The following is a 14627-nucleotide window of genomic DNA, read 5'->3' as shown; positions in this document are numbered from 1 at the left end:
CATTATGCTCTTCTCTAATCTTTTTAATTTCCTCTATTGTGTGTTCTGCGTTTTGCTTAATTTCCTTCCTAATTTCTTGAAGAGTTCTGTACATTAATCTTTTGTATTCTGTCTCTGGTAATTCCAAGAAATTGTATAGATTCTTTATTTTGGGAGCTTACTGAAGTGACGGACTACCTTTGTATAGTGTGATTACTAAAAGTATATGCATATATATAGAGAGAGAGTCATATTAGAATCAAATACTTCTAGATTTAAAGCTTTCTCTCAGCCTAGAAGATTTTCAAGGAAGCAAAATACATGGAATTCTTTCCCTCCTTTTCTCCTCTCTCCCTTTCTCCCTTATTTCTATTCTTATTACCTTCATTCCTCCCTGTGTTGCTTCCTTTTTTCTTTACTTCCTCATTTCTTTCGTTTAGAAATCCTTTTCTTCATTCATCCGTTCCTTCAAGATCATGTGAAATAAGTACTGATGCAAAAGGAAAATAGCTCTGTGTTGTCCAACTAAATGTATAAAACATTTCTTCCATTTTGAATCTTGTTACAGATACTTCTCAAAGAACTTGCACTGGTACAATTATTATCGAACTTGAAGGTTTTGGCCCGCCAAAGCCTGAAACCACCACTCCTGATACAAGTACTGACGGTAAAGCTAATGGAGGTAGTACAATTGTGAGCAGTTCCTCAGGCTATTCCAGGACAACTTACTCCGGTAACGGGCACTCAATAAATGTCTATCAAGATCGTTTTGATAACGTACATTTCGGTCCTGCTGGCATTGGACTACTTGTCATGGGAGTCTTGGTCTTAGGATGTAAGTACTTTAACAATCCTATTTATATGTGAAAAAAAAAATAGTGGAGAAAGAGATAAGTTTTCAGATTCTTTGAAAAACTGTATTTTACAAATTCATCTTTCATGCAATTATCATCAAATTTCTGTGCTTGGCAATGGGCTTATGAAAAAAGTCAAACTTCTTGACCCCTTATAGTGCAGTGGAGGATAAACACTTGTTTGCAGTCAATCTCAATAGAATGGGAAAGTGCTATAACAGAGGCCAACTCAAATTGCTTTTTGAGAAAAGTGGACAATCAGAAATAATTGAAACAGTCAGAGAAGGCTACAACAGAGAAATTAAATTCTGAGTTGGATTTTAACAGATGCATGTGAGTTTAGCCTGATGGACAAAAGAAGGGGAACACATACAAAGAGGAAAATAAAAAGTACAACAAGACAGAAGAGTGAGAGGGAAAAGTATTGAAATAAAGGACTTTAATGTGGAAGGAACAAAGGATGTGCATGGCCGTGTAGGGAGAGGTGAGACTAGAAAGATAGATGGAGGCTAGACTATGAAGAGAATTTATGCTATGCTAAGACTGTATAACTTAATGAAAGGAGAGTCAAACGAACTGGCATTAAACTTCAGCTTCTAAACTTAACTGAGTTTTCCAAAAGGTTACTTAACCGTTTTCAGCCTCAGTGCCGTCATCTGTGAAATAATAATACTTACTTCACAACACTGTTTTGATGGTGAAAAAGAAATACCACACATAGACTCATTTGGCACATTTTATGCTCACCAGAGTGGACCTAAGGATGCCTGGGTGGCACAAATGGTTTGTGCTCGACTACTAACCCAAGGGTTGGTGGTTCAAATCCACCCAGTGGTGAGGCAAAAGAAAGGCTTGGAGATCTGCTTCCATAAAGATTACAGCCAACAAAACCCTATGGAGCAGTTCTACTTCATAACACATGGGGTTGCCATGAGTTGGAACTGACTTGCAGCAACAGGTTGCGTTTTTTGGAGAGAGGACCTAGTCAAGAATTTAACTATGCAGTGTAAAGCCCAACAGATTCTCCAAGTAGTCTTTAGCGTTGTCTTGGATGATGACAGAAATTGGGGTGGAGATGGAGACAGTGAGCCAGATGCCACAGTCTCTGACAAATGAGGAGGGGAGTCCTGAAAATAAGCGCAATTAAATCAGTGTAAAAAAAACAAAGACCCAGATGCATCAAGCTGACTCCAACTCATGGAGAGCCCATTTTCGAGGTGAAAATCATAAAATCTTTGTATCAGAAGATACTGCAGAGATAATGTAATTAAAACCCATACACAAAGATATGTAAAGCCACAGCACTTGCATGTGAAATATTTTTCTAACTTCATTTCTTTTAATACGTGAACAGCCATGAAAGTTACATTTTTCACTAAATTTATTAGCAAACTGGATGTTCTCTGATTTTAAATAATGTTTTCACTTTTGATATTTCTGATGAAAACTGAATACATCTAAACCACCAAGACAGGCAGATAACACAGCTTAAAATTAAGGCTCTTTTTTTGTATTTTAAAAAATATTTCAAGAAACAGAAAAAATTTAGATCAAGTAATACAAATTCATTCTTATTGGCTCATAATAAATTGAAATAATTACCACAAAAGATCTATGACAGAGGGAAAAAGGTTTTAAAAAAAAGGCATTCTTATCAAAATGAATCAAGACAAGAAAAACACAAAAAATGCTATCAAATTTTCAGAATACTACATAAAATACATATGAGAAGAGATAATTCTCTAATTTCACTTTTTTAGCCTATTAATGATTAGCCAACATTTTAAAATTTTAAAATTTAGCATTCTATAAAAGTAACTTAATTACTGTGAATAATATAAGACTTTCACTTTGGGTTTGTTTTTTACATAGGTGACGGACTACCTTTGTATAGTGTGATTACTATAAGTATATGCATATATATATAGAGAGAGTCATATTAGAATCAAATACTTCTAGATTTAAAGCTTTCTCTCAGCCTAGATTTTCAAGAAAGCAAAATACATGGAATTCTTTCCCTCCTTTTCTCCTCTCTCCCTTTCTCCCTTATTTCTATTCTTACTACCTTCCTTCCTCCCTGCGTTGCTTCCTTTTTTCCTTCCTTCCTTCCTCATTTCTTTTGTTTAGAAATCCTTTTCTTCATTCATCTGTTCCTTCAAGATCATATTATATAAAAGGCTCTGTGCTAGAAACTGGTAGTACATAGGTAAATAACACATATCAAAGACAAATCAACTGATTGACGGCAAAAGATATTGATGAAGGAACATGCAGTCTCTCTCATCTTGGGGTTCATTAAAATAAGAAACAAAACTAATGAAAAAGTTTTACAGAGTAAATAACCAACATATGAAATAGGAAATTTTAAGCAGAGAAATTCACCCAAAGGTGGTGTCGCCTCTTTAAAAAGAAAAACCCACTGCCGTCAAGTCGATTCCGACTCATAGCAACCATATAGGACAGCGTAGAACTGCCCCACAGAGTTTCCAAAGAGTGGCTGGTGGATTTGAACTGCCAACCTCTTGGTTAGCAGCTGTAGCTCTTAACCACTGCACCACCAGGGCTCCTTAAAAAGAAAAAAAAACACATGTATATATTCATGTACAGAGAGAGAACGAGAAAGAAAGAAACTAGGGACTGAAAATTTGCACAAAACAATAAAGGACTCAGTTAAGCAGTGTGATGTTCCCTATTTGTGCAAAGATATAATATCTGTGTAGAGAAAGATAACAGCCGCATAGAGAGTAATTGCTTGTAGTATGAATAAGATTGTACAGTTGAAATGAAGAAAGGAAAACATATATAAAGGCAGAACATAAATAAAAGTCAGGAGGTGGGAACATGAAGATCTAAACTACTAGCCTGGCCTCTCCAGCTTTCTTCTTCTCTGCTTTAATAATTTCCCAGTTCATGGCAGGGAAAAAGACTTATCTGTTTAAATAGTATATTACTACTTGTAATTTGAATACTATATGTTGTTGTTGTTAGGTGTGCCACAGAGTTGATTTTTGACTCCTGGACAGAGTAGAACTACCCCATAGGGTTTTCTTGGTTGTAATCTTTATGGACATAGATTGCCAGGTCTTTCTCCTTCTGAGCTGCTGGCTGATTCAAACCGGCAGCCTTTAGGTTAGCAGCTGAGAGTTTAACCATTGCACCACCAGGGCTCCAATCTGAATACACCAAATTAATATTGATTACAGACTAGTATACTGAAGATCATATTTATTTTGGTGTCTAATCATTATTAAGTTTGCTTTCTGAAACTTCCATGATTTTAGAATCAAATGGAGTTATATTAGGAATTTAAATTTAACATTCAACTCTAAAAAAAAAAAAGGTTATTGTGTTAATATGGGCCCACTGCTAACTCTGGTATTTCAATCCTTCCACCTTCAGTGGTTCCATTTTTGATGATCTATTGTGATCCTGCTCTTGACCCTGGTGGTGGAGTCAGTTTTGACCCTGTTGTCGAAGGTTCAGATGGAGCAATTCATTCATGGGCCGTAGAAGGACCACAGCCTGAACTCAGAGTAAGTGCTAATCTATAAGAAATGTCCTTTGGTACTCACCTAAACTCAATCTTACACACATGAACCAAGCTGTTAGCAGTCAGTTCACCATTCATGCTGTTCTTTGTTCTAGAATAGCTGACAGGGAAAATGAAGAGGAATCAAAAGTACATCAAAATTAGATGGAAGCAACTAGGGAAGGCTTCCTAAATGAGGTTCAGGTTTTCAACGGATTTCAAAAGTTTCCTGAATAGTATTCTTGCAGGAAATTTGTGGCAATTTGAGAATAAACCAAATGCATGACTATAGAAAGACAAGAGTTGTTACAAATGGGAAAACATTTCCTATCTTTTAGGACTTGACCAACATCTGCGTGCCACAGGTACTACCTGATAATGCAAATATGATGGAATGCATTGACAACACAGGTAAGAAAAAAATTTTTTATTTTTCATTTTAACAGTTCAAATGACTAATGACGATCTCTGTTCTCTCTCTCTTTACATTCTTGCTTTTTGTCAATGATGTATTGTTGCTTTTTTAAATAACTAATTATCAAACAATAAGGAAAAACCTACCATCATTATTATTCTTGTATGACCTGATTGGGACCTCTATAAATAAGAGAGAAGTACTGAAGTGTGTCCATAAGTCAGTTTGGGTCAAGACTTTTTGTCTGACAGAGCAATTTCATTTATCAAAAAAAAAAAAAAAAAGCTAATTGGAATTAAAGTACACTTCAATTAAAATAGGCCTGTACTCATTTACTGAGGCTTGACTCTACCTTCTTATTCCATTTAATAATCCAAAATCACTCTAACTTTAGCTGCTTAATGTGACAAAGAAAATAACTGCATTCATTCTCTGCATCAGCATACATGCTGATCTAAAAAAGATTTCTCCAATTTCTTAAATTAAAACAAGTGGATGAAGCGCTGTCAAAATTTCAAAGTTCTCAGTGGAGGCTGTGTGCATGTTGTGGAGTTGCTCCTCACACATGGGTAAGATTGTACTAATACACCTTGCCTTAAAACGAAGTTGAGGCCAGTTCATGGGCATTACCCAGAGAGCAATTAGAATTTCACAGTAAGTGGAGAGCTACCATTCTAATAAAAAAGAACAATTAAAAAAAAAAAAAACTTCTCGTCATTGAAAACAGTTGTACTATCTTACCTTTTTCAAGGTAAATAAATGTTATTGATTCTTTTACTTTTTTCTTACACCCTCTCCTAACTTATCGACATGATTAGGTTCCAAAGACCAGGTCATTATGCAAAATCAGTGTTATGAGAAAATAGAGGATGACCACATCAGATCACAAAACGGAGGATGACTACATCATTGCATAACTACCAAATTACATCCTACATAACTGCCAAATTACAATCATTACATAACCACCAAACCACTGAGAATCATGGCCCAGCTAAGCTGACACATAACCTTAACCGTTAAAGCCAGCGTTACTCTCAAGCACCTCATTGTTACTCGCAGACATACGTTGTTAATGCACAAAATAGGCAGATAGTAGATTTTTTACTATTGTAATAAATGGGAAATGTCAGATAACAAGATAGTTGATAAGCGAGGAGAAGGTATATTCTTTTTTAAACTAGTAATCATTATTTTTCTAATGATGGAACACTTTAAAATGCAACATACATAGGAACGTCTATAACTTGTAAAATTGGACCTTATTCAAAGAATTGGTCAGGCTCTTCTTTAAACATATTCTTCCTCTTGTGGTATATATTTTTGTTAATGGCACCAGCATATGCTCAGCTCAAAAGCAAAACTCATCATTGACTCTTGTATCTCCTTAATCATCAACACCCAATCAGTTCTCAAGACTCGTCGAATCATCACATCTACCAGCATTTATTCATTTTCCCTTCATTCAGTCCACAAACATTTGCTAAGTACCTACACCTTACAAGGCACAATGAGAGGCACCAGGAGGGAAAAAATAAAACCAAACCAGTTACTGTTAAGTTGATTACAACTCATGGCAACGTCATGTGTTTCAGAGTAGAACTGCACTCCTCAGGGTTTTCAGTGTCTGTGATCTTTTGGAAGTAGATCATCAGGCCTTTCTCCCAAGAAACCTCTGGGTGGATTCAAACCACCAACCTTTCAGTTAGTAGCCAAGTGCTTACCCATTTGCACCACCCAGGGACTCCAGAAATTTTCACAGAAGTATGAAAAACACACTGTCCCTAAGCTCAAAGTTCTTAAAATATTAAGGTCATAGGGCACCTATCCCATTGGCACCACTCTCCCATGTCACTTCCATAAGTTGGGTCATCATTTTATCTCACTTACTCCGAATATTGTAACCATCTTCTACTAGCCCACCACATCCAAGTGAAAATCCAGGATTCTCTGAGTGCCAGTGGTGTTCATGCCTTCTTCTAGTTGCCCAGCACTTCTAATAATATGTTGAGCTATTCTGATTTTTTTAAAAAATTTTAGAATCTGAGTATTTCTCCCTTCCCCCAATTTCCACCAATTTGAAATCAGACTCTCTAAGGAATAGGTTTTGACACTTCTGTGCAGTTTTCCAGTCTCAGAGTAGCCTGTTAGCCTCTCAATAAATATTTATGAAAATAACTAACTGATTAATAACAGCATTTTGAACTCAATTATCACATTTGTATCTCCTTTCTTTGTACGTCATCTTCATTTTATCTTTTGGTTCACAAATGTGTCCTTAACTGAAGAAACCATACATTAAAATAAGTTACTAATTTTTGTTTACAATATACCAGAGAAAGTAAATTCAATTTGATCAACAATTTTAGGAGTTTATACAAATGAGTACTGTGGCAGAGAAATACAAGATCTGGGAGGAGGAGAAATAACATCACGATTTGAAGTAACAAATGGAGTTAAAACGTGTGGAGGGCCTGAGATATGCCAAGAATATTCTGGAACATTAAGAAGAAATTCTGTGAGGGAATGTAGAGAAGGAGGACTGAATATGAATTTCATGGAGAGTTACTTCTGTCAGGTAAGGTCTCTAGCCATATCGCTTCCTCTCACATATCTTCCTCACTATTTCTCAGGGAGATTTTGGCAGGAGTCTCCTACTTAGGTGTCAAGCTCTAGTCTTCATCCCCGACAATCCACATTCCTGTTGAATAATATTTCTAAAATTCTGACCTGAGCACTTCACTCCTGCTTTTAAAAACTGCCAGTGGCTCCCAGCTCTACTCTGTCCAGGGCATGAAGTCGAAACTCCTTAACATGACAATTAAAGTTATTCAGAAATTGACCCCTTCCCTTCATATTTCTAACTATTCCTTACTACCAACTTCCTTTGCCAAGTATCTTTGCCTTATTCATGCCAATCTATTCACCTCCATGCCTTTGCTTATGTGGTGCCCGTCCTGGAATGCTTTTGTCTCATCATCTCTCTCACAAATTCTTACTCATCTTTCAAGATCAAGTTCAAAATCACTTGCTCTCTGAAGTTTTTACTGTCAACTTTCTTACCTTTAAAAGAGGATTAACTTTTCCTTATCTGTGTTTCTGTAGCACTTTGCTCAAACATTATATAGAATATATCACATTGCTGAAATCTGCTAGTTTATACCACTATTAGTGCCTTGTTCATATGTTATCTACATTTATGTTGCCAGTACCTAGCTCACTTCCAGGCACATCAAACCAAACCCAATCTGACTCATAGTACCCCTATAGGACACAGTAGAACTGCCCTCATAGGGTTTTCAAGCTTGTCAATGTTTACGGAAGTGGACTGACACATCTTTCTTCCGCAGAGTGGCTGGTGGGTTTGAACTGCCAGCCTTTCGGTTAGCAGTCAAGCACTTAACCACTGCACCACCAGGGCTCCTTTCCAGACTCATAAAACTCATTGCCCTAGAGTCGATTCTGACCCATAGCAACCCTATAAAAATGAGTAGAACTGCCCCATAGGGTTTCCAGGCACATAGTAAACATTAAATAAGAGCAGGTTCAGTAGCCATAGTACATACATTTCCAGAACATTCCAAGAACCAGCTGCAGGTGATGGAAAGAGGGTGATGTCTGGAGAAGAAGCAGTAGTTAAATTAACTTTGCCATCCGCAGGCATAGACATGATTGTCCATGGTTACACAGCATGTGATACTCAAGTCTTCCGGAAGCTCCTGTCTCTGACGCTGACTACAACTACATTTCTGACCTTCTACATTCTGACCTAAAATACCTTCATTTATTCCCCTAATAGTTTAGAAGATGGCTGACATTTTGAAAAAAATATTAGCTAAAGACTTTCAAATAGCAGTAGATAAATAATAAGAGGCTGGTTGCTGAAATCCCTAAGAATGCTTTCTACCCATGGCCCTGTCCCTACACATGAATATTATTTTCATGAAAAGTACAATTCTGCTTGAAAACTCTTGCACTGGCAGTTCCCTCTGCCTGGAACACTTGTCAACTTTGCTTAGCTGTCACTTCTTTCCAGTCTCTGATTAAATCTCACTTTATCAGAGATGCCTTCCTTGACCACTGTAGTAGTTTCCTATAGCTACTGGAACAAAGTATCACAAACTGGGTGGCCAAAAAAAAAAAAGAACACACAGAAACTTCTCTCAGAGTTCTGGAGGCCAGAAGTCCAGAATTAGTATCACTGGGCTGAAATCAAGATGTCAACAGGGCCACCCTTCCTCCACAGGGTCTAGGGAAGAGTTTGTTCTTTGCCTCTTCCAGCTTCTGGTGGCTGCTGGCATTCCTTGGATTGCGGCTGCATCACCCCAATCTCGGCCTCCTTCTTCACATCACCACCTTCTGTGTGTGTGTTGTCTTCTCTTCTGTCTGTGTCAAATCTGCCACGACTTCTCTCTTATAAGGACACTTGTGATTGCATTTAGGCCCTACCTGGATAATCTACGATAATGTCATCTCAAGATCCTTAACTTAATCACATCTGCAAACATCCTTTTTTCTAATAAGGTAACATTAAACGTTCTAAGCATTAGGGCCTGATATCTTTGGGTGGCCATCATTCAGCCTAGTACAACCCCTCTATCTAAAATAGAAATCCATTCACTCTGTATCCCCTTACCCTCTGCTTACCCTGACATAAAGTCCAACAAATCCAACCCCATCGCCATCGAGTCGATTCCAACTCATGGCTATCCTATAGGACAGAGTAGAACTGCCCCATAGGGTTTCCAAGGAGCAGCTGGTGGATTTGAACTGCTGACCTTTATGGTTAGCAATCAAGCTCGTAACTACTGCACCATAAGGAGCCCTGGTGGTGCAGTGGTTAAAAGCTATGGTGAGCTGCAGCTGCTAACCATAAGTCGGCAGTTCGAATCCACCAGCCGCTTCTTGGAAACTCTATACAGCAGTTCTACTCTGTCCTATAGGGTCACTATGAGTTGGAATGGACTCAATGGCAATGGGTCTAACATAAAGTCAGTCCTCATTATTTGTGGATTTTGTGCTTGCAAATTCACCTACTTACTAAAATTTATTTGTAATCTAAAAACCAAGACTCTCAGCTCTTTTGAGGTCACTCGCAGACATTTACAGAGTGGTGAAAAATCTGAGTCACCCAATGTGGCACATTTCCACCGGAGGTCAAACAAGGCAGTATTCTGCCTTCTTGTTTCAATTCTCATACGGTGAAGGGTTGTGTGTGTGTTGTCTGTGTGTGTGTGTGTGTGTGTGGTATATTTAGTACCACGTTTTTTGCGTTTTTGTGCTTTTTGTTGGTTATTTCACTGTTTGAAATGGCTCTCAAATGTACTGCTGAAGTGCTGTCTAGTGTTCCTAAGCACAAGAGGGCTGTGATGTGCCTTATATATGTGTTAGATGAGCTTTGTTCGACTATAACATGAGTTATAGTGCTGATGGCCATGAACTCAAGGTTAATAAATGAACAATATATATTAAAGATCCCACCCAAAGGCTCCATGGGAGAAAGACCTGGCGATCTGCTCCCATAAAGATTACAACCTATGAAACTCTATGGGGCAGTTTTACTCTGTCCTATAGGGTTGCCATGAGTTGGAATCAACTTTAAACAGATATATACAATAAACATAGCTATGTAATGGTCAGCTGACAAAAATGTTGTGACCAGAGGCTCACAGGAACCTAGCCCTATATTTCCCTTAGGAGTATAAGTTCAGTATTCACTAATTCAGTGTTTATGGTAAATTTACACAACAAAACTAGTGTGAATAATGAAAACCAACTGTATATGCTTATATATTGTCTGTCTCATCCTACTAAAATGTAAGCCCTATTGAGAGAGGGACTTCATCTGTTTTTGTTCGTTAATGCCTAGCCAAGTTCCAGGCAGAGTGCCTGGCAAACAATAAGGACTCAACAAATACTTTTTTAATGAAATGACACAGTGAATTGGTTTGATATCAAGCTATTTCTGATACTTAACCTGAAAGTTTGCAATCCAATATTATGAACAAGAAAGATGAAATAGAAGTGCACATGTGTGTGGGCTTTCACTTTAAGTTGAAGTATATTCTACTTTTAAAAATTGCCTTTGGTCGTCTTCAGTTTTGAATCCAGAAGACACAGACCCAGAGTCAAGCTTTCCTGCTATTTTTCTAAGAAAGCCACATTGAAATAAATCTGCATAGAACTATCATATTCACTCCTGTAAAGGAAGAAAACACAACCCTGAATGAACTCAAATCAACTGTGAACTACCTTTTATACAAGAAAAAACACAAAATTTTGTGTACTTGGACTTTGGTATTTTTATGTACTTCCTTCTAATGGACCAGAAAAATGATTCGTATGATATCTTTATACTCTGTGTCCAATGTGTACTATCCAAATAAATTTTTTAAATCACAATGTATTATCAGAATTATAGTTAAAATATTTTCCAACAAATTCTTTCTAGTAATTATATAGTGATTTTTTTAAGCATCTCTAGTAGATCATAGAATTTGGTTTCAAATATTCTTTTTTGGTAATGTTCTAGAAGAAAAAATAATGGTAAAGACTATTCTATTATTGTTAAATATGTATTCATAATTTCATTTTCTCTCTTCTCTACAAATTTAGAAAGCATATGCATATGCAGATGAAGATGAAGCTCGCCCATCCAATGACTGTTTGCTCATATATGACATCGAAGGTGTAAACTCCCCTGCTGGCTCCGTGGATTGTTGTAGCTTCATTGGAGAAGACTTAGACGACAGCTTCTTGGATACACTGGGGCCTAAATTTAAGAAGCTGGCAGATATAAGTCTGGGAAAAGAAGTTGAATCTTATCCAGACCTTGATCCCTCATGGCCACCTGAGTGTACCGAACCAATTTGCCCTCAGCAGGAAACAGAGCCCACTACTGGTGTATACCCACCAATCTCACCACATTTTGGCACTACCACAGTAATTTCTGAGAGCACCTATCCCTCGGGACCTGGGGTGCAGCATCCTATGCCTATTCCTGATCCTCTGGGCTACGGTAATGTCACTGTGACAGAGTCTTACGCCACCTCTGGCACTCTGAAGCCCTCTGTCCACCTTCATGATAATCGACACACATCAAATGTAGTGGTGACAGAGAGGGTGGTCGGCCCAATCTCTGGGGCTGATTTGCATGGAATGTTAGATAAGCCTGATTTGAGAGATGGGTCAAATGTTATCGTGACAGAAAGGGTAATAGCACCAAGTTCAGGTCTACCCACCTCTTTGACCATCCCTGATCCTAGAGAGGCTTCAAATGTGGTAGTGACTGAAAGAGTAATCAGACCAACCTCTGGCATGATGGGCACTCTGGGGATGCACCCTGAGTTATCAAATGCCCACAATGTGATTGTGACAGAGAGGGTTGTTTCTGGCTCTGGCCTGGCTGGAATTAGTGGCACAACTGGGATAAGCGGAAGCAGTGGCATTGGCAGTAGTGGCCTGGTTGGCACCAGCCTCAGTGCTGGAGGCGGGGGCCTGAGTGGCAGCATAGGGGGGACGGCCACTATTGGCCATGTGAGGAACTCCTCTGACCATCACTTTAGCCAGACCCTTGGATCTGCCTCCCCTAGCACAGCTCGAAGCAGGATCACGAAGTACAGCACAGTGCAATACACCAAGTAGTTAGGACCCCAGCACACTTTTTCACAGTCACGGTGATTTGGATTCAGTTCCCAACACACAGAACACTAACAATGTTATGTATAACGCACAACTAGGTTCTAAGAAAATTGTGGAGCCAAGTAAGAAACCAAACTGAGAAAACAAATGGAAACATTGCTGCAGGGGGAGAGGTCTCCTTAGCATTTATAAACTTTTTTCTTAGATTAATACTAAAGAAATGAGGAGCATGAACTAAAACTTGAGGCAGGGTCTTCTTTGTGCCTGTGTGGCCTGTAGGGGCTTCTTTGCCTTTGTGTGGCCTGTAATGTATCCCCAGCACATGGAACAAATAAAAGACAGTCACGTACAAACACCAGCCTTAAGATTGCAATTGGCATAATTCTCCTTGCTATGTTTTGATTTGCCATATAGCTCGGGCAGTATTCAAAAAGAACTAAACACGCAGGATGTGCTCATATACATGGGAAGGATTTGAAATGTGTGCCAGGTGTCCTATCGATTTCACAGACCATGGAAACAAAAATCCAAACTCAGGCCAGAGTCAACCATTAAAACAAAATTCTGACTACACAGCCAAGTGCACAATCTACCAAACACTCCTTCTTTAACAACGGAATTGTTGTTGTTTGGTGCCGTTGAGTCAATTTTAACTCTTAGAGCCCCCACGTGACAGAGTAGAACCGCCCTGTAGGGTATCCTAGGCTGTAACCTTTATGGGAGCAGATAACCAGGTCTTTTCTCTCACAGAGCCGCTGGTGGGTTTGAACTTCCAACATTTCGAACTTCCAACATTTCGGTGAGCAGCTGAGCGCTTAACTATTGTGCCACCGGGGCTCCTTATAATTGCATTAGATAAAATAAACTTATCATTAGGAAATGTTTCCTGGGAGAGAAATTCCTTAAGAGTGGCAATAGGTTGAGATTCATTTGGGGCAAACTGGCCATGTCTGAGCCTGAATCTTGAGATGGGGCTTCAACTAAATCTCCTTATGCAGTCAAGAACTTTTCTGATTCTAGTTTGTGTTTCACTGTAGATGTAATATTGAAGAATACTGCATACCGGTGAGGTTGCAGGTTAGCACACCCATTTTTTCTTTTACCACAGTGTCTCCAATCTGATAAAGGAAACCCTGCCACGCGTACTTCTCAGATAGAAACAAGTAACACTAGACATTGTTGTCACCACTGGTGGTCAATTACCTTCCTAATAAGCAGATGGGAACCACATTGCATTTTCAGATTGTGGTTTTAGCAAGTGTTATTCATTGGTATCCAGATCTATGTTACATATCTTCTAAGTTAAAATGGTTTATTTAAGCTGAGCTACGAAAGCAAGCTTGCAGTATGGATAAGCTTTGAGGAATTTTTTTTAAGAGATCTAAAAAATGTTTTTAGAACATGTAGTAAATGTTTAATGGGGAAAGTTAGAAAAGAATTGTTTGGTAAAGTAATACCATTCTAATCATTAGTCTTAATTAAGCTTCAGTACTTTTTTTTTTTTTTTTTAACAACCCTCTGCTGCCATTTTGAAGAGATCAACCAGGAACTTTTAACAGAGTTAATGATATTGTGTTGACAAGAATGCAATAGTATTAGACAAACCCATTTTCTTAGTCTGTCTCACCCTGCAACTGAATTTTTTCACCAGCATACATTTTATATTCCTGATTGTCAATAAGCATTTGGCTTATATGCACTCCAATCTATAGATAGTTTTCAAATTATGATGTATTTGTCTATCTTCAAAACTCAGTAATGTGCTATTTCTGATGTATCATTTCTGTGTGTATACTATATGTGTTACCTGGTTAAAATCTCTAAAAAGAATCAAGACACTCTTAGAGCCAGGTAAATTTACCACAACATAGTAGAAGAATGTTCTCTTTTTAAAATTCAGTGTTAATATGAGCTGGTATCACTAAAGTGAAATCAAATATGACAAAATAAAATCAGGAAGAATCCATTTTTGCCCTGGAATTGTGAATAAAATACAACTTTTAATGATTTTCCCCTAACTACTCAAATTTCCCAGGGTGTTATGAGATCTAAGTCTAGTTATTTAATTTCCAACACTTGTCAAAGGGGATGAGGAGTGAATTATTTTACCTAAAGCTAGTTTGCTCTCTGTAACAGCAGGTGAGATCAGTATTTTAAAAGCCACAATAAACATCTTATTTTAACTCTGTAGGATATGTAAAATTTTGAT

At 38.0% G+C, this 14627-nt stretch overlaps 1 protein-coding gene across 1 annotated transcript in view; it reads left to right on the top strand.

Annotated features, from left to right (window-relative positions):
- DSG1 (desmoglein 1) overlaps nt 1–12577 on the top strand; it is a 43184-nt gene extending 30607 nt beyond the window's left edge. Inside the window, exons 11-15 of the mRNA XM_004386894.2 lie at nt 548–814; nt 4233–4366; nt 4701–4773; nt 7147–7355; nt 11393–12577. Coding sequence (XP_004386951.1) covers nt 548–814; nt 4233–4366; nt 4701–4773; nt 7147–7355; nt 11393–12421 — 1712 coding nt within the window. The 3' untranslated portion in view covers nt 12422–12577. The remainder of the gene's footprint in view (nt 1–547; nt 815–4232; nt 4367–4700; nt 4774–7146; nt 7356–11392) is intronic.
- Nucleotides 12578–14627: the final 2050 nt, after the last annotated feature.

Source organism: Trichechus manatus, unplaced genomic scaffold (genome assembly GCF_000243295.1).
Source record: "Trichechus manatus latirostris isolate Lorelei unplaced genomic scaffold, TriManLat1.0 scaffold00175, whole genome shotgun sequence".
Classification (NCBI taxonomy): domain Eukaryota; kingdom Metazoa; phylum Chordata; class Mammalia; order Sirenia; family Trichechidae; genus Trichechus; species Trichechus manatus.
The sequence above is the reverse complement of the archived record's forward strand: the minus strand, read 5'-3'. Positions and strand labels throughout refer to the sequence as shown.